The following is a 20508-nucleotide window of genomic DNA, read 5'->3' as shown; positions in this document are numbered from 1 at the left end:
GGGGGAGTGTGACACTTTCTATGTTCAAGTGAAAATAAATAATGTACCCTGCAGCCCTTTTCCCCTTTGCTTTCTTCTGGCCTGGGCAAAGGGCATCATAGGTGAAAGTGAAGTAATTCCTTTTTCCTTCCCCTCCACTCCTGTGCTCACTCCCATGCTTGGGAGAATGGGGCTGGGACATGCACTGAGTGTTGCACTTTTATTTAGGTAGGGAGGCATGTTGAATGAGCCAGGAGGTCTAGAACTGGAGCCCAGTCCAGCTACTACAATACCAACTCCCCTTGTAGCTCCCAAAGGAGATGTCCGGACACAGACTTTATGATGATTATATTTTTCAATGCCAGTGCTGCTCAGCCCTCAGCATAACTTCAGTTTTCATGAAATAAACAATGACTATATAAAATGCCACCTTTCTGAAACTGCAGTCTGACCTCAGGTGAAAGCTTCTTTCCCAAGAAGCCAAGCCTGTGTTCCATCAAGAAAGTCACGGTTCTCCAATTGAGGGGAGCTGTGCCTGGGTCCTGCCTCCAAGTCACATGAACACTGGCTCACAATGGGGGGTGGGTCTCAACTTAGAAGTCGAGTCTTAAGACAGTGGGTGACCCAGATTACCATAGAGGTCAGGCCTGCGGTGCTGGAACACAGGCAGGTGTTGGCGCAACTGTCGTAGATAGTTGAGGTCAATTCGGGCAAGGCAGAGCCCTGGGCCTTCAGAGCAGCGGGCCACCACCGTTCCCCAGGGGTCTACCACCATGCTGTGGCCATAACTTGCTCGTTTCTCATGGTGGCGTCCGCACTGTGCTGCTGCCACTACATAGCACTGGGTTTCAATGGCACGGGCCCGCAGCAACACCTGGGGATGAGATGTGTGTTCAGTTAAGTACATGTAGCAAATAGTGGGGAAGTGACAAGGGACACTACAAACCAATCTACCCATTGTGACTTTTGATAATTGCCTAGGAATGATTTTACTATTTTAACTATTCTGTAAGAGAATTATCTGGGGAATGAGTTTTCCTACTAGGTGGAAAGGGGAAGGAATTTAACTGGTAGGGCCAAGGGAGGAGGCTGAGGTTAAGAAAAGGCCCTTACTTTTTAAAAAGGCGCCATCTTACCTCCCAGTGGGCTGGTCCTGTAACAGATCCAAAAGCTGAAGGATAGGTAAGTATCTCTGCTCCAGCTTGAGCCAATGCCAGAGAGAGTTCAGGGAACCGCATGTCATAGCAGACAGCTAGACCAATCTGGAATGAAAAATAGCCTACTTAGTCTTCCTGCCCTGTTCGTTACAGCATCTAGTCATACTTTCATTACCCTCCTCCTTAGGACTTTCTATTCTCTACTACCAGTTCAAAGTATTCCAGTTCCCCTCCCGCACCCTCTCACAACTCCCACCTTGCCTGCTGGTGTGCTGACAGGCGACTCAAGACTGGGCCCAGGGATGGTAGAGTTGCTTTCGCACATAGGCCCCTGCCCTGGAATCTCTACATCACATAGATGTGTCTTCCTGTAAGTGGCCACTACTGCCCCTAGAGTAAGAAGGAATATTCAGTGTCCGTGTTCTAGAAGCCTTGCTTACTCTTCCCAAGGAGTAGACAGTTTATAGGCTAGGAACAGAAGTAACACCCCTAAATCCTAGGGTCAAGGAAATAGAGTCGAGAAACAATTCTGGAGAATCTAAGTTTAGGTGGAAGAGGCAGGCTAAAGGGTTATAAAGTCTCACCTTTGCTATTCAGCAGCACATGACAATTGTAGATTTTCTGAGTCTGCTCCCAGTCTTGGCCACGCTCATGGAAGCCACCCAAGGACAGCCAGAGTCCACATTCCCTGGGGGGAGGGGACACTGACAACTCTTCACTGACTTCTCAAGGCTGTACCCTCATATTTGGCAACCTAGGGACACTGCCCAACAAAGATTCTACCTCTCCCTCCCTCATTCCCTGATACCTGGCAAGCTGGGTGTATTCTTCCAAAAGTTTCCCACCCAGTGGTTCAGACAGGCGTAGCGTCTCTGCAGGGTCCCGTGCAATGAAGTCAAATGCTTCAGGCAGGAAAGCCAGGCAGGCACCCAGTCTGGCAGCCTCTCGAACCAGCTCAGCACATGTTTTAAAGTTCTGTTGCTTGTCTGGCGTTGATGTTACCTGGCACACAGCCACGAGGGGCAGTTTGCAGGAGGAAGAGGAGGTAGCCATGGCTCTGGGCCTGTGAATAGCATAGGCAGGATTCTCAAATTTCAGTGCATAGGGAAACAAAATTAATGCTAAGGGGTGCAAGGGAGAAAAGCTGGACTTCCTTTTGATCCTGCTGTTACAGGCCACGTTGACCCTGGGCTAGTAGGGCTTACCAATCAAATGTGGATAGTTGACAGTCCTGTGTCTCCCATTATCCATTTAATAAACTGAGCATCTAAGTGCCAGGCACTGAGGACACAGCAAAACGTTTTACCTGGGCTGAGCACAAAGTACTGAGAGTCGAGGTATCCGGAGTCCGGGACACAGAAGGGACAGGAGTCGGTGAAGAGGCCTGGTGAGGAAGCCCAGCCTGAGGAAGGTGAGAAACGAGGACACCAATCCCTTCCTCAAGCAATAAATTTCTTGGATTCTCTGACTTCTCTTTATACTGTGAGCCCGAATCAGGGCCCTGCCAGTAAAAACCTTCTGGTCTTCAAAACGCTTTTTACTTCTGTAAGTAATTATGGGCTAAGGGACGAGATCCTACAGTGGAAAGATGGAGGAAGGGGCTCTGCTCGCCGCCTGAACAGATCAACTTCCAATGATCTCACATTAAACTGAAGCCCTTTTCCTCTGACAAACGTTTCCGCAGTCCAAAGTCATCTCCGGGAACTATCCTTGGTTTTCCCAAGACTCTCTTCTTGACTGTGCACTTGCACAGATTTACTGACTCAAAGCGTATTTCCCCTTTCACCAGAATCTCTCAGGAGGAAGTTCACCCTACCTCGACTCCCTCCCCTCCAAGGTGGGCAAGGGGCAAAGGAACCCAGGCCCCACGCCGCGCCCCGCTCTCCACCCCCCGCTCCAGTTGGCCCATCCCTCCCCGCCTCTCCCTGGGGCAGCATCTCTGTTGCACAGGTTAAAGCACCGCAAGTGGGATTCCCTGCGACCGACGGGATAGGGAGTAGGTCCTACATGAAGATACTGCCAAAACCATTCGCAGGATCCGAGCCGATCCGGAGGGCGGCCTGGAGCCAGAGGCGCCGGGGCGAGTGGGCGGTAACTCGCAGGCCGGACGTGACGCAAGGCGGGGGCTGAGCTGCGCCGGCCGGAAACCCAGCAGGCGACGAAGATGGCGGAGAACAGCGGTCGCTCAGGCAAGAGCAGCGGGAGCGGCGCGGGGAAGGGGGCGGTGTCCGCAGAACAGGTGAGGAGTGAAGAGCGCGAAGGAGGGTCCCCATCTGGGTCTGGAGTACTTGCGAGAAGGGGGAGCCTGTGGCTTGTGTGGGCCTTTACTCCAGTACCACATGCGCGTGGCACCCGGAGAGGGAAGGGTCCCCGGAGAAGCTAGTCGAGCCCCTTCGGAGAGGTAGACGGTTGGGCAGGTGAGAGCCACGCCTCCCTGGGGTGTTGGGTGAGCCTGGGGCAGGGGAAAGCCCTGACCTGCAGCGTCTGGGAAGATGCACAGGTCTGAGGAGCGATGGTTCGCTGCTTTCTCTATCTCTCCTCAGCACCTCCAAACAGGTTATGTCTGGGCAAGACTGCTCGAAAGTAACCCCCCCAGAGGATTAGTTAAGGGGCTGGTTTTGTAGTCTGTTACATGATCCTGAACCCACTTTGACAATCGCCGTCACGCTGCAGAGCCACGTGACTCAAATACTCGAACAGCCTAGTGTTCCATACTATATGGATTCGAGAGTTCGGTACTAGATCGAATTTCTTTAGAAACTAGAAATCCCTTTCTAATCCCAGTTTGCATTTTCCCCAGTGCCTAGCTTCGGGAAACGTTTAATAAGTTAATCACAAAGCCCTTGTGGCTTGAGAACAGTGTTTTGCCAAGTGGAAAAATAGGAGTGGGAGGAAATCTACACAATAAAAATGAAAAAACAGCTATTTTGTTTTGAGACAGAGTCTTGCTCTGTTTCCCAGGCTGGAGTGCAGTGGCGCGATCTCGGCTCACTGCAACCTCCACCTCCCGGGTTGAAGCGATTCTTCTGCCTCAGCCTCCCGAGTAGCTGGGACCACAGGCGGGGGCCATCGCGTCCGGCTAGTTTTGTATTTTTAGTGGAGACGGGGTTGCACCTTATTGTCCACGCTGGTCTCGAACTCCTGACCTCGTCATTCGCCCGCCTTGGCCTCCCAAAATGCTGGTATTACAGGCATGAGCTACCGTGCCCAGCCTACCGCTATTTTAATCATAGGTTCATTTATCAGGTTTTGTTGAACAGTTAATACAGACATAGGTATCAACATAAAGATTTTTATTTTTTGAGACAGAGTCTCGCTCTGTCGTCCAGGGAGGAGTACAGTTGCGCGATCTCGGCTCACCGGCAGCCTCCACCTCCCGGATTCAAGCAATTCTCCTGCCTTAGCCTCTCGAGTTGCTGGGATTAAAGGCACGTTGCCCCGGCTAAGTGCAGTGGCGTGATGATAGTTCTCTGCAGCCTTGAAATCCCTGGGTGATGAAGCCATCCTCCTGACTCAGCTTCCTGAGTAGCTGGGACTAATGGCATAAAACATTTTGAGTGGCTAATTAAAAAAATTTTTTTTGGTAGCGATGGGGGGAGTTTCACTTTGTTGCTCGGGCTGGTCTTGAACTCCTGGCCTCAGGTGATCCACCTGCCTTGGTCTCCCAAAGTGTTGGGATTACAGATGTGAGTCACCTTGCCCAGCTCCCCGCGATACTTTTTAAGGGTACCATGTGTCAGGTGCTCTGCTGGGTATGGCAATACAGTTACAGTAGTTCCCCCTTATCTGAGGGGGACATGTTCCAAGACCCCAGTAGATGCCTGAAACCTGGTATAGTATTGAACCCTATGTTTTTTCTCATACCTATGATAAAGTCCAATTTATGTAATAGGTACAGTAGCTAATAAAATAGAACAGTTCTAACAATATACTATAATAAAGATTACATGAATATGGTCTCTCTCTTTCAAAATATTTTATTGTACCGTACTAACCCTTCTTGTGATGATGTGAGATGAAAAAGTGCCTTCCTGATGAGATGAGATGAGGTGAATGACAGCATTGTGATGTAGCCTTAGGCCACTACTGACGATAAGTCACAAGGAGAATCATCTGCTTTAGGTGATCTCAGATCATTGAGCCGTGATGATATTGAGCAGGAGAAGTTGATGACTAAAGGGCAGGTAGCATATATAGCATGGATAGGCTGGGCAAAAGGATGATTCACATCATGAGCGGGATGGCTTGAGATTTCATCACGCTGTTTTCATAACAGCACACAACTTAAAACTTATGAATTGTTGGCCGGTTGCCATGGCTCATGCTTGTAATCCCAGCACTTTGGGAGGCCACGGTGGGCAGATCACCTGAGGTCAGGAGTTCAAGACCACCCTGGCCAACATGGTGAAACCGGGTCTCTACTAAAAATACAAAAATTAGCCAGTCCTGGTGTTGGGCACCTGTAATCCTAGCTTCTCAAAAGGCTGAGGCAGGAGAATCACTTGAACCCAGGAGATGGAGGTTGCAGTTAGCCAGGATTGCACCGTTGCACTCCAGCCTGGGCAACAGAGTGAGACTCTGTCTCAAAACAAAAAACAAAATAAACAACCTTATGAATTGTTTATTTCTGGAATTTTCCGTTTATTTTCAGACATTGGATAACTCTGGATAATGAGAGATTATTGTAAATGAAATAGACTTTGTCTTCAAATCGCTTTACTCACAGACTCATTTGAGAAAAGATGAATCAAACAATAAAGATTTATAGTGTGCTACACAATCCCTTCATTATGGCAGCTAGAGGAGAGACCCCTAACTAATCATGAGGTTGTAGGACTGTGGGCAGGAGCTGGAAAAGGGAAGCTGTGGTATAGTAGGACGGCAGAGCATTCTTATGCACTAGGGTCAGACAGACCTAAGTTTGAATTTCATTTCTACCATTTACTATTTATATATGACCTCCCCTAAGTTACATCTTGGCCTCCCCCATCTGTAGAAACGTAACAGTACCTACCTCATGACTGTATTTAGAGTATTAGGCAAGACAATACATGCAAAGTGTTTTGCACAGTGATTAGAACATAGTGTGTGTTTAGTAAATGCTTTTGTTTTCTAGAGAAAACAAATCACATGCAAAGTGTTTTGCATAGTGATTAGAATATAGTGTGTGTTTAGTAAATGCTTTTGCTTTCTAGAGAAAATCCTTCAGCTCAATTCTAAAGGATGAGAAAAGTTAGTCAAGCAAAGAAGGAAGTGGAAGATTTTCTAGGTAGAGGGAATAATGTGTTCCAAAACACTAAAGCGTGAAACTGCCTGGCATGTTTGGGATGCGGGTGGTTCTAAATGTTTGCGTTAGATTACAGAATTTGAATACGGAGAAAAGGGGATAAAAGAGGAATACAGGATGTCTCTCAGGTTTTTGTCTCTGATACTATAGGGAATGTAGGAAGACAGACAATTTTGGGAAAAATATAAATTTATTTTAGGATTTTGAGTTTAGGTTTCTTGTGGGACATCCAGGTTAAACATTCAGTAAACAGTTTGATTTTTTTTTTTTTTTTTTTTTTTTTTTTGAGATGGAGTTTCACTCTTGTTACCCAGGCTGGAGTGCAATGGCGCGATCTCGGCTTACCACAACCTCCGCCTCCTGGGTTCAGGCAATTCTCCTGCCTCAACCTCCTGAGTAGCTGGGATTACAGGCACGTGCCACCATGCCCAGCTAATGTTTTGTATTTTTAGTAGAGACGGGGTTTCACCATGTTGACCAGGATGGTCTCGATCTCTTGACCTCGTGATCCACCCGCCTCGGCCTCCCAAAGTGCTGGGATTACAGGCGTGAGCCACCGCGCCCGGCAGAACAGTTTGATTTTTAAATCTTGAGATACAGAAAGAAATCTGAGTTGGAGATACAGATTTGAGAGTTGTGTTTATGGATGATAAAGCCATGGTTGTGGTGGATGAAAATGATCATTCTTTCTAGTTTGTACAAAGAGTGACAAAATAGAACAAGGGTGGAACCACCATTTTAGTGGCGCTAAAGAGAAGCCCTCAAACTTCCCTCAAAGGAAACCAAGGAACTATGATAATTGAGTTTTGAAGCTGTTCCTTCATTAACATTCTCTGGGTTTTGTTTATTCTGGAGAGAACACTGGGTAAAACATTACAAGATATATCACTGCTGCAAATTTGAGCCATGTATGTCCCTTACATACAAGATGGAAGCAAGTAACACATTGTGTTAGGCACTTTACTTGTTTTACCTTCTGTTACTGATTGAGACAGGGTCTCATTCTGTTGCCAAGGCTGGAGTGCAGTGGTGTGATCACGGCTTACTGCAGCCTCAACCTCCTGAGGCTCAGGTGATCCTCCTACCTCAGCCTCCCAAGTTACTGGGACTACAGGGGTGTGGCACCCTATCCAGCTAATTTTTGTATTTCTTGTAGAGATGGAGTTTTGCCATGTTGCCCAGGTTGGTCTTGAACTCCTGGGCTCAAGCAGTCCACCTGCCTCGACTTCCCAGAGTGCTAGGATTACAGGTGTGAGCTGAGCCACTGCTCAGGCCTACCTTCTGTTATTTAATTACTGACATTTGAAGAAGGTTGTATTGTCCTCCATTTATAGGTGAGGATATTTGAATTTCAGAAGCTTTAGTTAACTTGCCCAAAGTCAGTAACTGGAAGAGCAGGATTTTTAAATGAAGAACTTAAGAATCAGGCGGACCTATTTTTTCCACTTATAGCATGATTATATTAAGAGATATTTGAGCCGAAACCTGAAGGAGTGGATGGCTTTGAACAGGTGACAGTGAGAATAGAAAATAGGGAATATGATAAGAGGAGAGTAGTTGAGTAAAGCCATAGAGGTATTTGAGTGCATGACAAAAAATTTGTGACTTTTTTACATAAGCAGTGAGGAAGTCACAGAAGGATATATAGTATTAATTATTTAACTCTTATATAAAATGTTTATTGTTGGAACTATAGAAAACACAGGAAAAAGTTCAAACCAGGAAGTAAATTGCCCATAATCCAGCCATCCAGAGATAATTATTCTTGCCATTTTGGAGTATATCCTTTGAGAGATTTTCCCCCTTCCTTTATCTTTTTTGTCATGCATTTTTTTTTTTTTGAGGCAGAGTTTCGCTCCTGTTGCCCAGCTGGAGTGCAATGATGTGATCTTGGCTCACTGCAACCTTTGCCTCCTGCGTTCAGGCAATTCTCCTGCCTCAGCCTCTGGAGTAGCCTGGATTACAGGCAGTTGCCACCACACCTAGCTGATTTTTGTATTTTTAGTAGAGATGGGGTTTTGCCATGTTGGCCAGGCTGGTCTTGAACTCCTGATCTTAGGTGATCTGCCTCTCTTGGCCTCCCAAAGTGCTGGGATTACAGGCGTGAGCCACCGCGCCCAGCTAATTTTTTGTATTTTTAGTGGAGATGGGGTTTCACCATATTGGCTAGGCTGGTCTTGAACTCCTGAGCTCAAGTGATTTACCTGCCTCAGCCTCCCAAGGTGCTGGGATTACAGGTGTGAGCTACTGTGTCCTGCCCACACTGTTATTTTGTTTTGTTTTGTGTTTTTGAGACACAGTGCAAAAACATTACACTCTAGTCTGGGAAACAGAGCAAGACTCCTCTCAAAAAAAAAAAAAAAGGAAGGGCCGGGCGCCGTGGTTCAAGCCTGTAATCCCAGCACTTTGGGAGGCTGAGGTCGGCAGATCATGAAGTCAAGAGATCGAGACCATCCTGGCCAACAAGGTGAAACCCCGTCTCTACTGAAAATACAAAAATTAGCTGGGCGTGGTGGCATGTGCCTGTAGTCCCAGCTACTCGGGAGGCTGAGGCAGGAGAATTGCCTGAACCCGGGAGGCGGAGGTTGCAGTGAGCCAAGATTATGCCACTGCACTCCAGCCTGGCACCTGGCGACAGAGTGAGACTCTGTCTCAAAAAAAAAAAAAAAAAAAAAAAAGGGGAAGACTGTTGCAGTAGCTCAGATAAGAGGGTAATGAAGATCTGAACTAGGGTGATGTCAGTGAGCCTAAGAAAAATTGCTGAAGTAAGTGCAATACATTTGGCAGTTGATGGGATTATGGTAAGTTCAAAGATGAACCTGGGTATGGTGGCAAGTGCCTGTAGTCTCACCTACTCAGGAAGCTGAGACAGGAATATCACTTGGGGCTGGAAGCTTGAAGCTATAGTATGCTATAATTATGCCTGTGAATAGCCCCTGCTCACCAGTCTGAGCAGCATAGGGAGACCCCATCTTTAAAAACAAAACAAAAGATGAAACTAGGGTTTCCTACCAGGTGGGCTAGAGTCGTATCAGTAGCAGAAATAGAAATCAGAAGATCACTTCAGCTTTGAATGATATGAGTTTAAGGTATCCATGGGACATTTAGGTGGAGATGACCTGTAATGATAGCAGCTACTATTTATTGAAAACCTGTTATATGATAGATACTGTCCTAAGTTCTTGATGTAATTACTTAATCCTTATGGCATTCTGTGAGGCAGTTATTATCTGTATTTTATTGGTGAAGAAACAGAAAAGAAATAACTTGTCATGATCAGACTTTGAGCCATTTCTGTCAGACACAAAAAAGCTCCTTCCTCTGACTTGTAAATATGCAGGACTAGAATTTCTGAAAAGGCCTGGTTTTGCAGGCAATTAGAAAAGGCAATTGTTGGAACTATAGAAGTAGCTAAGAATGCCACTTAAAATAGTATAGGTTACCCTGATTTGATTATATGAATGTATCAAATTATCACGTATACCATGAAAATGTGAATGATTATGAATAAATAAAAATAATTTCAAAAATAATATAGGTGATGAAGAAGTACTATGAATAGAATCTTAGGTCATGTCTCCCTTGTAGGAGTGAAAGAGGAAAAACTTTCAGAAAAGAGAAAGGAGGCCTGAGATAGGAAGGAGAACTGAAGGGACCTGGAAACAAAAGGGGCGCTGAAGGTGTACATTGTATCGGGCACTTGACCTATTGTCTCAGTTTAGTTCTCATTGCTACCCTATAGCAGTGGCTCCCAACTGGCATGATTTTTTCCTAGGAGACATTTGGCAATGTCTGGAGGCACTTTTGGTTGTCACATGTAAAAGGGGTTACTACTGGCTTTTCGTGGGTACAGTCCAGGATGTTGTTAAACGTCCTATAGTGCCTGAGACAGCCCTCATAGCAAAGAAGGATTTGGCCTAACATGTCAGTAGTGACAATGTTGAGAAACCCTGTGGTATATTAGGTCCATTTTACAAATGAGGAAACAAGAAAAGTTAAGTAACTCAGTCATATAGCAAGTAAATGGCAAAACTGGGATTTCAACCCAGATCAGAATCGAAAGTTTGGGTTCTTTTCACTTTACTATGTTGCCACTTGGATCCCAGTACTTGGGGAGGCTGAGGCAGGAGGATCGTTTGAAGCCACGAGTTTAAAACCAGCCTGGGCAACATAGTAAGACCTCTATCTCTACAAAGAAATAAACAAAAATTTCATGAAAAGAAGGGATGAGTACTATTATTTGATGGAGTAATAAGGTCAAAAAAGTTTTCTTTGACAGAGAGTTGAGTGTGTTCATCAGAAAAGGGGGCACTGAACTGAAAAGAAGGTAATTTGTGGAGCAGTATTCCAGATCATGCTTTTCCAGGTGCATCCGATCATAATTCTCTACCTCTTCTATTCTTCCATTGAACCCAGTAAGAGTAAATGTCATGTCAGAAGACCCAAGGACATTTTGGAGAGAAAGGTAATGATTATAGATTTTTTTCCTAAAATTGTCAAAACTTTATGGTAAAAAGGAAAACAGGAATAGAAATCAAATGGAAATAAATTTGCTTTTATAAGAAATTAATATATGAGGCCGGGCGTGGTGGCTCACGGCTGTAATCCCAGCACTTTGGGAGGCTGAGGTGGGTGGATTGCCTGAGGTCAGGAGTCCAAGACCATCCTGGCCAACGTGGTGAAACCCCGTCTCTACTATAAATAGAAAAAAATTAGCTGGGCCTGGTGGTATACACCTGTAATCCCAGCTACTTGGGAGGCTGAGGCAGGAGAATTGCTTGAACCAGGGAGGTGGAGGTTGCAGTGAGCGGAGATAATGCCATTGCACTCTAGCCAGGGCAACAGAGCGAGACTCTGTCTCAAAAAAAGAAAAAAAAAGAAACGAATATATGATGAGCTGGGAATAATATATTAACAGAGATAGATTTTTAGAGTTAGACAAACCTGGGTACAGGTCTGATTTCTGCAACACTAGGTTATTTTACTTTTTTATTTTATTTTTTATTTTTTTTTTGAGACGGAGTTTCGCTCTTGTTACCCAGGCTGGAGTGCAATGGCGTGATCTCGGCTCACCGCAACCTCTGCCTTCTGGGTTCAGGCAATTCTCCTGCCTCAGCCTCCTGAGTAGCTGGGACTACAGGCACGCGCCACCATGCCCAGCTAATTTTTTGTAGTTTTAGTAGAGACAGCGTTTCACCATGTTGACCAGGATGGTCTTGATCTCTTGACCTCGTGATCCACCCGCCTCGGCCTCCCAAAGTGCTGGGATTACAGGCTTGAGCCACCGTGCCCGGCTACTTTTTTATTTTTTGAGATGGAGCCTTGCTCTGTCACCCAGGCTGGAGTGCAGTGGCGTGATAGGCTCACTGCAACCCCTTCCTCCCAGGTGCAAGCAGTTCTTCTGCCTCAGCCTCCCAAGTAGCTGGGACTACAGGCAAGAGCCACCATGCCTGGCTAATTTTTTGTATTTTTAGTAGGGATGGGGTTTCACCGTGTTGGTCAGGCTGGTCTCGAACTCCTGAGCTCAAGTGATCTGCCTGCCTCAGCCTCCCAAGGCTCTGGGATTACAGGTGTGAGCTACTGCACCCAGCCCACATTATTTTATTTGTTTTTTTTTGTGTGTGTGTTTTTGAGACACAGTCTTCTTCTGTCACCCAGGCTGGAGTGCAATGGCATGATCTGGGCCCACTGCAACCTCTGCCTCCCAGGTTCAAGCGATTCTCCTGCCTCAGCCTCCCAAGTAACTGGGATTACAGGCACACACCACCATGCCTGGGTAATTTTTATATTTTTATTAGGGACAGGGTTTGACCACGTTGGCCAGGCTGGTCTCGAACTCCTGAGCTCAAGTGATCAGCCCACCTCGGCCTCTTAAAGTGCTGGGATTACAGACATGAGCCACCACACCTGGTCCCACACTGTTATTTTAACTACCACCCAACACCCCACCAGTCTTGGTCTCCTCATTTACAAATTGAAGGTACAGGTCTTTTTTGTTTGTTTGTTTGTTTGTTTTATGAAGGTATAGGTCTTACAGTCTTTTTTGTTTTTTAGAATTAAGTCAGAGAGTATAGCACAGTGCCTGGCATATAGTAGGTGTTCCTTTACTGTTGAGACTGTGGAAGGCAAATTATAGTAGGACTATGAAAGAAACGGATATTTTAAAATAGGTTGCCTTTGCATATTTAAAATTTTAAAAGAAGATAAAGAATAGAAGGCAGTCTCAGTTGGATGTGACAGTTAAGGCAAAAGAAGAAAAAAAGAAGGCAGTCTATATGGTGGAAAATAACACAATATAAATAGAAAAGATTTTGTCAGTTTAACTAATATGGATTTATATGTGAGCACATAGAAAGGGTTAACATATGGGAGTGGAAGATGGCCAGATTCTTCTGCTTCCCGGAAGAATCTAAGTTGAAACCTGAAGACAGAATTAGACAGGCAGAGAAAAACTGAATGAGAGAAGTTTGGGGAACCATAGCAGGTAGGGTGAAGATTCTATGCAGATGCCTGAAGACAGCATTAAGGGAAACTACCAGTGACCTAGGACATTGAGTGCTGACTTAAGATGTGGAGGGGGCTGGGCACAGTGGCTCACACGTGTAATCCCAGCACTTTGGGAGGCTGAGGCAGGGGGATCATGAGGTCAAGAGTTTGAGGCCAGCCTGGCCAACATGGTGAAACCCCATCTCTACTAAAAATACAAAAAATTAGCCGAGTGTAGTGGTATGTGCCTGTAATCCCAGTACTTGGGAGGCTGAGGCAGGAGAATCACTTGAACCTAAGAGGCAGAGGTTGCAGTGAGCCAAGATCGTGCCACGGCACTCCAGCCTGGGTGACAGCAAGACCCCATCTTGGGGGTGGGGCTGGGCAGAAAGATGTGGAAGGAATGACTGGGAGAGGTAAGCTGGAACCGGTCTTTATGGGACTTTTGAGGAGTTTGGATTTTATCCTGTGAGCATCGGAAGGTTTTACGCATAGGAATAATTGGTTAGATTTATATTTTTGGTTACTTATGCTGCAGTGTGGGGAGTGGATTAAAGGGGGCAAATCAGGAGGCAGTATAGAAATCAGAAGGGTATGGCAGTACAGATGTAATTAATTTGATGTGGATAGTAAATCAAGGATGATTCCAAGGTTTCTGGAGTTACTTTTAGAGTAACTCCAGAATTTTCAGAGTTTCCAACTCTAAAAATTATTAACAAAAATAAGATAAAAAGGAAAAACAAATATACCTGAATTGAACCTTAGGAAGACTGAAAGAATAAAAAAAAGATAAAAAAAAATAATAAAAGCTACCATTAGGGCTCTGGGGAAAGGGAGATAATCATGATATTGCTGGTAGCAATATAAATTCATCTGGTCATCTTGGAGAGCTTTCTAGTGACATGCAATAGAAGCTATAATAATGCTAATGCCCTTTTGACTCATTGATCTTACTTTTGAATATGATTCAAGAAATTCAAGAAAAATGGCTGTAAATTGCGTACTGTTTGTCCAAAGTGTTTTGTTTGAGAAGTAGTCTCACTCTATTGCCCAGGCTGGAGTGCAGTGGTATGATCTCAGTTCACTGCAACCTCCACCTCCTGGGTTCAAGTGATACTCCTGCTTCAGCCTGCTGAGTAGCTGGGATTACAGGCATGTGCCACCTTGCCCAGCTAATTTTTTTGGTATTTTCTTTAGTAGAGACAGGGTTTCACCATGTTGGCCAGGTTGGTCTCGAACTCCTGACCTTAAATGATCCGCTGGCCTTGGCCTCCCAAAGTGGTGGGATGATAGGGGTGATCCACTACACCTAGCTTTTTTTTTTTTTCCTTTTTGAGACGGAGTTTCACTATCGTTGACCAGGCTGGAGTGCAGTGGAGCAATCTCAGCTCACTGCAACCTCCGCCTCACGGGTTCAAGCAATTCTCCTGATTCGGTCTCCCCAAGTAGCTGGGATTATAGGTATGCACCTCCACGCCTGACTAATTTTGTATTTTTAGTAGAGACAGGGCTCCTCCATGTTGGTCAGGCTGGTCTCGAACGCCTGACCTCAGGTGATCTGCCCTCCTTGCCTCCCAAAGTGCTGGGATTATAGGCGTGAACCACCATACTCAGCCTTTAAAAAATTTTTTTATTTCGAGATAGGGTCTCACTCTGTTGCCTAGGCTGGAGTGCAGTGGTGTGATCTTGGCTCACTGCAACCTCCGCCTCCTGGGTTCAAGTGTTCTGCTGCCTCAGCCTCCTGAGTAGCTGGGATTACAGGCACCCGCCACCATGCTCAGCTAATTTTTTTCTATTTTTAGTAAAGATGGGGTTTCACTGTGTTGGTCAGGCTAGTCTCGAACTCCTGACCTTGTGATCCTCCTGCCTTGGCCTCCCAAAGTGCTGGGATTATAGGCGTGAGCAGCTGTGCCTGGCCTAATTTTTGTATTTCTAGTAGAGACAGGGCTTCACCATGTTGGCCAGGCTGGTCTTGAACTCCTAACCTCCAGTCATCCGCTTTGGCCTGCCAAAGTGCTGGGATTACAGGCATGAGCCACCATGCTGGCCTATCCAAAGACATTTTATATCAGTACTATTTATCACAGAAAAACTGGAAACAACCTAAATGTTCCAACAACAATGGATTAGTTAAGCACAGTTTTTAAAATGTATCAATATTCCTATAATCCTAGCACTTTGGGAGGCTGGGGTAGGAGGATCACTTGAGCTCAGGAGTTCAAGACCAGGCTGGGCAACAAAAAGTACAAAAATTAGCCGGGCATGGTTGCACATGCCTGGTTCCATCACTCAAGAGGCTGAGGTGGGAGGATCACTTCAGCTCAAGAATTCAAGGCTGTAGTGAGCCATGATTGTGCCATTGCACTCCAGCCTAGGGAACAGAGTGAGACCCCAACACTACAATAAGTTTAAAAATTTAGACAGAAGTGGTGATGGGTGCCTGTAGTCCCAACTACTGTAGAAGCTGAGGCCAGAGGATCACTTGAGCCTAGGAGTTCAAGGCTGCAGTGAGCCTTGATTCCACCACTGTACTCCGTCCTGGGCAACAGAGTAAGACCCTGTCTGAAAAAAAAGAAAAGAAAAAAACTTTGTATATAGATGATGATTTAATAGGGTTGAGAGAAGCAACACTGACCTGTCAATCTGCTTACACCAGACAACTGAAAAGAGAATAAGGAAATATAATTAGGTCCTAGCTGTAGGGGAGAAGACTATTAGAAAAGTTGTGTTTTTCTGAACACTGCACTGGCCTTAAATTTAAAAAAAAAAAAGAAAAGAAAAAAGTTGTGTTTTAAGAGGAAGAATGTGGGAATAGAGCGTAGCCTTTTTCTTCATTACCTGGCAGACCCCAGAAATGACTTAATACTGGCTTCTTTTGCACATAGCCTACAGTTAATTGCAGTTAGCTGCTGTATTAGGCCATTCTTGTGTTGCTATAAATACCTGAGACTGGGTAATTTATAAGAAAAGTGGTTTAATTGGCTCATGGTTCTGTAGTCTATACAGGAAGCATGGCAACTGCTTCTGGGGCGGCCACAGGAAGCTTCCAGTCATGGCAAAAGGCAAAGGAAGGGCAGCTGTCTCATGGTGGGAACAGGAGGAATAAATGGGGGTAGGTGTCACACTTTTAAACAACCAGATCTTGTGTGAACTCAGACCAATAACTCACTTATCATCCAGGGGATGGCAACCAAGCTATTCATGAGAGATCTACCCCCATGATCCAAACACCTCCCACCAGCCCCCACCTCCAACATAGGGGATTATATTTCAATATGAAACTTAGAGGGGACACATAAACTATATCAACTGCTAAGAGATATTTCCTTTAAGTGCATTTATGGCTGAAATTTTTCATAATAACTCTGGATAACTCACATGTTTAAATAGATTTTAGTTTGGTTTTTGATTAAAAGTTCATAAAATGAAATGAGGAAATTAGTTATTAGCAAGAATGTTGAAGAAAAGTTGGAATGAAAAAATCTCAGCCAGGCATGGTGGCTCATGCCTGTAATCCCAGCACTTTGGGAGGCTGAGGCAGGTGTATCACCTGAGGTCAGGAGTTCGAGACTAGCCTGGCAAACATGGTGAAACCCCATCTCTACTAAAAATACAAAATTAGCTCAGCATGGTGGTGGGCACCTGTAGTCCCAGCTATTTAGGAGGCTGAAGCAGAATTGCCTGAACCCAGTAGGTGGCGACAGAGCGAGACCCTGTCTCAAAAAAAAAAAAAAAAAAAAAAAGAAAGAAAAGTAGATTCGTATTAATCGAGGAAAATAAATTCTGCTGGGCATGGTGGCTCCTGCCTATAATCCCAGCTGTTTGGGAAGCTGAAATGGGAGGATTGCTTGAGGCCAGAAGTTCAAGATCAGTCTGAGCAACATGGCAGGACCCCAACTCAAAAAAAAAAAAAAAAAAAAAAAAAAAATAGCTGCTGTGGTGGCACATGTCTGTAGTCCCAGCTACTCAGGAGACTGAGGCAGAAGGATCACTTGAGCCCAGGAGTTAAAAGTTGGGGCATCAGAAATTTTAGATACTTAAACTGATTTCCTTAATGTATTTAACAACATACATCCAGAAAAGTGGATTATTTGGGTGCTAAGGGAACATCTAGAATCTGCTTTAGTTGTAGTTTTTTTAGATGAAATTTTTTTGATCTGGAATATTAACAGTAGATAAAAAGCTAATATAAATGGGGAATGGTTTTGAGACAGGCAATGAAGGTAAAGGAAAAACAGTCTGTAGATAGATTTTTCAAAGCATTTGTTGTAATGAATGGATAAAGTAGATTGAGATGAAGGGATGACAGATGGGAGAAAGGAGGAAGTTGCTGGAATGACAAGTTCTTGGTCAAGTTTTATTCCTTGGTTTATTGGCAGTAGAAAGAATATAGGGGTGGTACAGGTCAGCCATTTGGATAATATTTGCTGTATATGATCCTTGAAGAGGATCCTTGAAGAGCTAGAGATAAGGGGCCAGGCCAGGCATGGTGGCTCATGCCTGTAATCCCAGCACTTTGGGAGGCTGAGGCAGGCAGAGCGCTTGAGCCCAGGAGTGTGAGACCAGCCTTGGTGACATAGTAAGACTGTATCTCTACAAAAATATTAGGTGGTATGCACCTGTGGTCCCAGCTGCTTGGGAGGCTGAGGCAGGAAGATCACCAGAGCCCAGGGAGATTGAGGCTACAGTGAGCTGTGACTGTGCCATTGCACTCCAGCCTGGGTGATAGAGTGAGACCTTTCTCAAAAAAAAAAAAAAAAAAAAAAAAGGAAAAAAGAGATAAGGGCACTAGTAAAGATGAATTGGTTAATCATCTTTACTAGGGCAAAGTTTCTGGCGGTGTGACTGGAGATGATATTTATAAATACGAGTAAGAGATTTGGTAATGGTTTGATTGGATTGGGTCCACTGTTGTCAGATGACCAGGAGAGCTTAAGGGGGCAGTTCTGGACTTGGAGAGAAGGCCATGATAGTATTAATATCTTCACTGTTCACAAAGACATTTCACACTCATTGGTTCACATGATACAACAACCTTATGAAGTGGGTATCATTATCTGCATTTTGCAGGTAAGAAAATTATGGGACAAAGGGGTTAACCCAATAGTTCTCAGTTCACACTGCACATTAGAATTATGTGGGAGATCTAAAAATACTGAGGCCTGGGCCTTACCCCCAGTGGTTGTATAGTAGTTCTGAGGCTCCACTATTCATGTTTTTAAAATGATTCAGGTGATTCTAACATATAGCCATGGTTAAGAACCATAGGGTTAAATGTCTGTCCCAGACTATAGAGCCAAAAAAGTAGCAAAGGCAGAACCTGAAACTTGGTCTTGGTCTCTGAGCCTCATATTTTTCATTTTTTTCCAAACACCCTCCCTTCCCCTCTGATTTTTCAGGCTTCATTTAAGACAATTATCTGTCAGGAAGCCTGTATCAGTTAGGGTTTATGGGCTATAGAAGCCATCTCTGGTCAACTTTCTTCTTTTCTTTTTTTTTTTTTGAGATGGAGTCTCGCTCTGTCCCCAGCCTGGAGTGCAGTGCTGTGATCTTGGCCTACTGCAACCTCTGCCTTCCAGGTTCAAGCGATTCCCCTGCCTCGCCTCCTGAGTAGTTGGGACTATAGGCGCGTGCCACCATGCCTGGCTAATTTTTTGTATTGGTAGAGACAGGGTTTCACCATGTTGGGCAGGATGGTCTCAATCTCCTGACCTTGTGATTCACCCACCTTAGCCTCCCAAAGTGCTGGGATTATAGGCATGAGCCATCATGCCCGCCCAGCCCCCCCTTTTTTTTTTTAAGGACTATTTTTGGATGATAGTGGGTATTTCACAGAATTGCACACCAAAAAAAGGCTAAATAACTAGACTGAATAAAGTTCAAGAACTGGGGCAGCTTTAAGGAATCTAGGAATGGGAATGGAAAGTCATCTCTATAGCACCAATAAGAATGCTAACTCCAGCTGCCTTCTATTATACTCGTCTGTCTGTCCACAGAATTCCAATTCCTGTAGAGAGACTTTGTACGTCACTGACCCTGGGTAGGGGTCCTGTGGTTAGTAGCCCCAAAAGAAGCATACCAAGTTAAGGAGTGGCGGTTCACCAATAGTTAGGCTACTGAGCAGACCCAAACAAGGGTTTCTCATTACAAAGCTTTTCCCGACAGCCCTGTCTGCAAGTCTAGGCTCCCCTGTAGGTACTCCAGTAGCTCTCCACCCCTATTCTTATATTAAATGCCTATTTCCTATCAAACTATAAGCTACAAGGAGCCAGAGGCCAAATCTGTTCTGTGATATCCCTCAGTAGACCCTCACCTATCTCAAAAATAGTAGGTCCTCCGTGCTTGGTGAATGGAATTCCAGAAGAATTTTAGGTAGAAATCACTTGTGGTTCTATTCCTTTTCCAAGGTAGGTGCCCACTACTGCACCTTTGGAAAGCCTGCCACCCTATGTGCTATCTGGACCCTTTGCCATTTCCACTGTCCCCTCTTTCATCTCTTCTCTCACCTTAGGTAATTGCTGGCTTTAACCGCCTTCGGCAGGAACAGCGGGGCCTGGCATCCAAAGCAGCTGAGTTGGAGATGGAGTTGAATGAGCACAGGTGAGAAAGTCAGGGAGAGGCAAACAGTAGGACAGTTGTATGGGCTACTCCGTGAGGGGGATTTGTGGTAGAGTGAGGCTGAATCCTCAGGTTCTGCCTTGTTCTCCTATCCCAGCCTAGTGATCGATACACTGAAGGAGGTAGATGAAACTCGTAAGTGCTACCGCATGGTTGGAGGAGTGCTGGTGGAGCGAACTGTCAAAGAGGTGCTTCCTGCTTTGGAGAACAACAAGGAGCAGGTGAGCAAGAATCTTTGAATAGGATCAGGTGCAGTGGCTGTAAACCCAGCACTTTCGGAGGCCAAGGGGGTGGGTGGACTGCATGAGTCCAGGAGTTCGAGACCAGCCTGGGCAACATGGCGAAGCCACATCATTACAAAAAATTAGCTGGGCATGGTGGCATGTGACTGTAGTCCCAGCTACTCACCTGAGCCCAAGAGGTTGAGGCTTCAATTAGCTGTGATCACCTCACTGCACTCCAGCCTGGGTGACAGAGTGAGACACTGTCGCGCAAAAAAAAAAAAAAAAAAAAAAAAAAGTGTAAAATAGCCTGTTAGCCTATGTTCATTATGCTATGCTAAGTCCAACTCTTAGACAAGAGGAATCGCTGGCTGCCGTGGGCTCTGTGACCTGGCTGAATTGGGGTGGGATGATTGGGGTTAATATTTCTCACTGTGTGGTCTAGGGATACATCCATCAAAATTACCTGAAGGAGTAATTTATAAATTCAGCTTCCTGGACCCACTGGATCAGAACCTTTGGGAGTGCCATGAAGTGACATTTTAAAAATAAGCTCATGCCTGTATTCCCAGTGCTTTGGGAGGCCGAGGCAGGAGTTTGAGACCAGCCTGGACAACATAGCGGAAACTTGTCTCTATAAAAAATAAAAATAGGCTGGGCACAGTGGCTCATGCTTGTAATCCCAGCACTTTGGGAGCCAAGGCGGGTGGATTACCTGAGGTCAGGAGTTTAAGACTAGCCTGGCCAATATGGTGAAACC

The 20508-nt window shown here is 45.2% G+C and overlaps 2 protein-coding genes across 4 annotated transcripts in view; one reads left to right on the top strand and one right to left on the bottom strand.

Annotated features, from left to right (window-relative positions):
- Window positions 1–185: 185 nt before the first annotated feature.
- On the bottom strand, window positions 186–3250 carry NIT1 (nitrilase 1). 2 transcript variants are annotated; one of them, XM_032260910.1, is made up of 7 exons: window positions 3144–3250; window positions 2443–2538; window positions 1945–2199; window positions 1721–1824; window positions 1393–1526; window positions 1116–1241; window positions 186–853 (listed from the first exon to the last, which is right to left on the bottom strand). In XM_032260910.1, coding segments are annotated over exons 1-7 (984 nt in total). In that variant the 5' UTR covers window positions 3146–3250; the 3' UTR covers window positions 186–586. The 2 variants fall into 2 exon arrangements, with proteins under 2 accessions (XP_032116801.1, XP_032116802.1); XM_032260911.1 differs by having other exon boundaries at window positions 311–853; window positions 2443–2520; window positions 3144–3237.
- The window catches only part of PFDN2 (prefoldin subunit 2), a 17913-nt gene continuing 627 nt past the window's right edge, over window positions 3223–20508 (top strand). Inside the window, exons 1-4 of one of the 2 annotated variants that reach the window (XM_032260939.1) lie at window positions 3259–3375; window positions 10790–10888; window positions 19421–19509; window positions 19625–19748. In XM_032260939.1, the coding sequence (XP_032116830.1) occupies window positions 3301–3375; window positions 10790–10888; window positions 19421–19509; window positions 19625–19748 (387 nt within the window). In that variant the 5' untranslated portion in view covers window positions 3259–3300. Of the gene's footprint in view, window positions 3376–10789; window positions 10889–19420; window positions 19510–19624; window positions 19749–20508 lie in introns of both variants that reach the window. The other variant, XM_032260940.1, reaches the window with a different exon arrangement.

Source organism: Sapajus apella, unplaced genomic scaffold (genome assembly GCF_009761245.1).
Source record: "Sapajus apella isolate SASKATOON/1434 unplaced genomic scaffold, GSC_monkey_1.0 scaffold119, whole genome shotgun sequence".
Lineage (NCBI taxonomy): Eukaryota > Metazoa > Chordata > Mammalia > Primates > Cebidae > Sapajus > Sapajus apella.
Note: the sequence above shows the minus strand (reverse complement) of the source record. Positions and strands in the feature narration are given on the sequence as shown.

Bases quoted from the DNA above. Each gene is read 5' to 3' on its own strand.
- NIT1 (XM_032260910.1), bottom strand. The intron at 2,200-2,442 runs GTAAAACGTTTT...TGCTATTCACAG, and splicing joins GTACTTTGTGCTCAGCCCAG to GCCCAGAGCCATGGCTACCT. The intron at 1,825-1,944 runs GTATCAGGGAAT...CCCTCCCCCCAG, and splicing joins GAATACACCCAGCTTGCCAG to GGAATGTGGACTCTGGCTGT.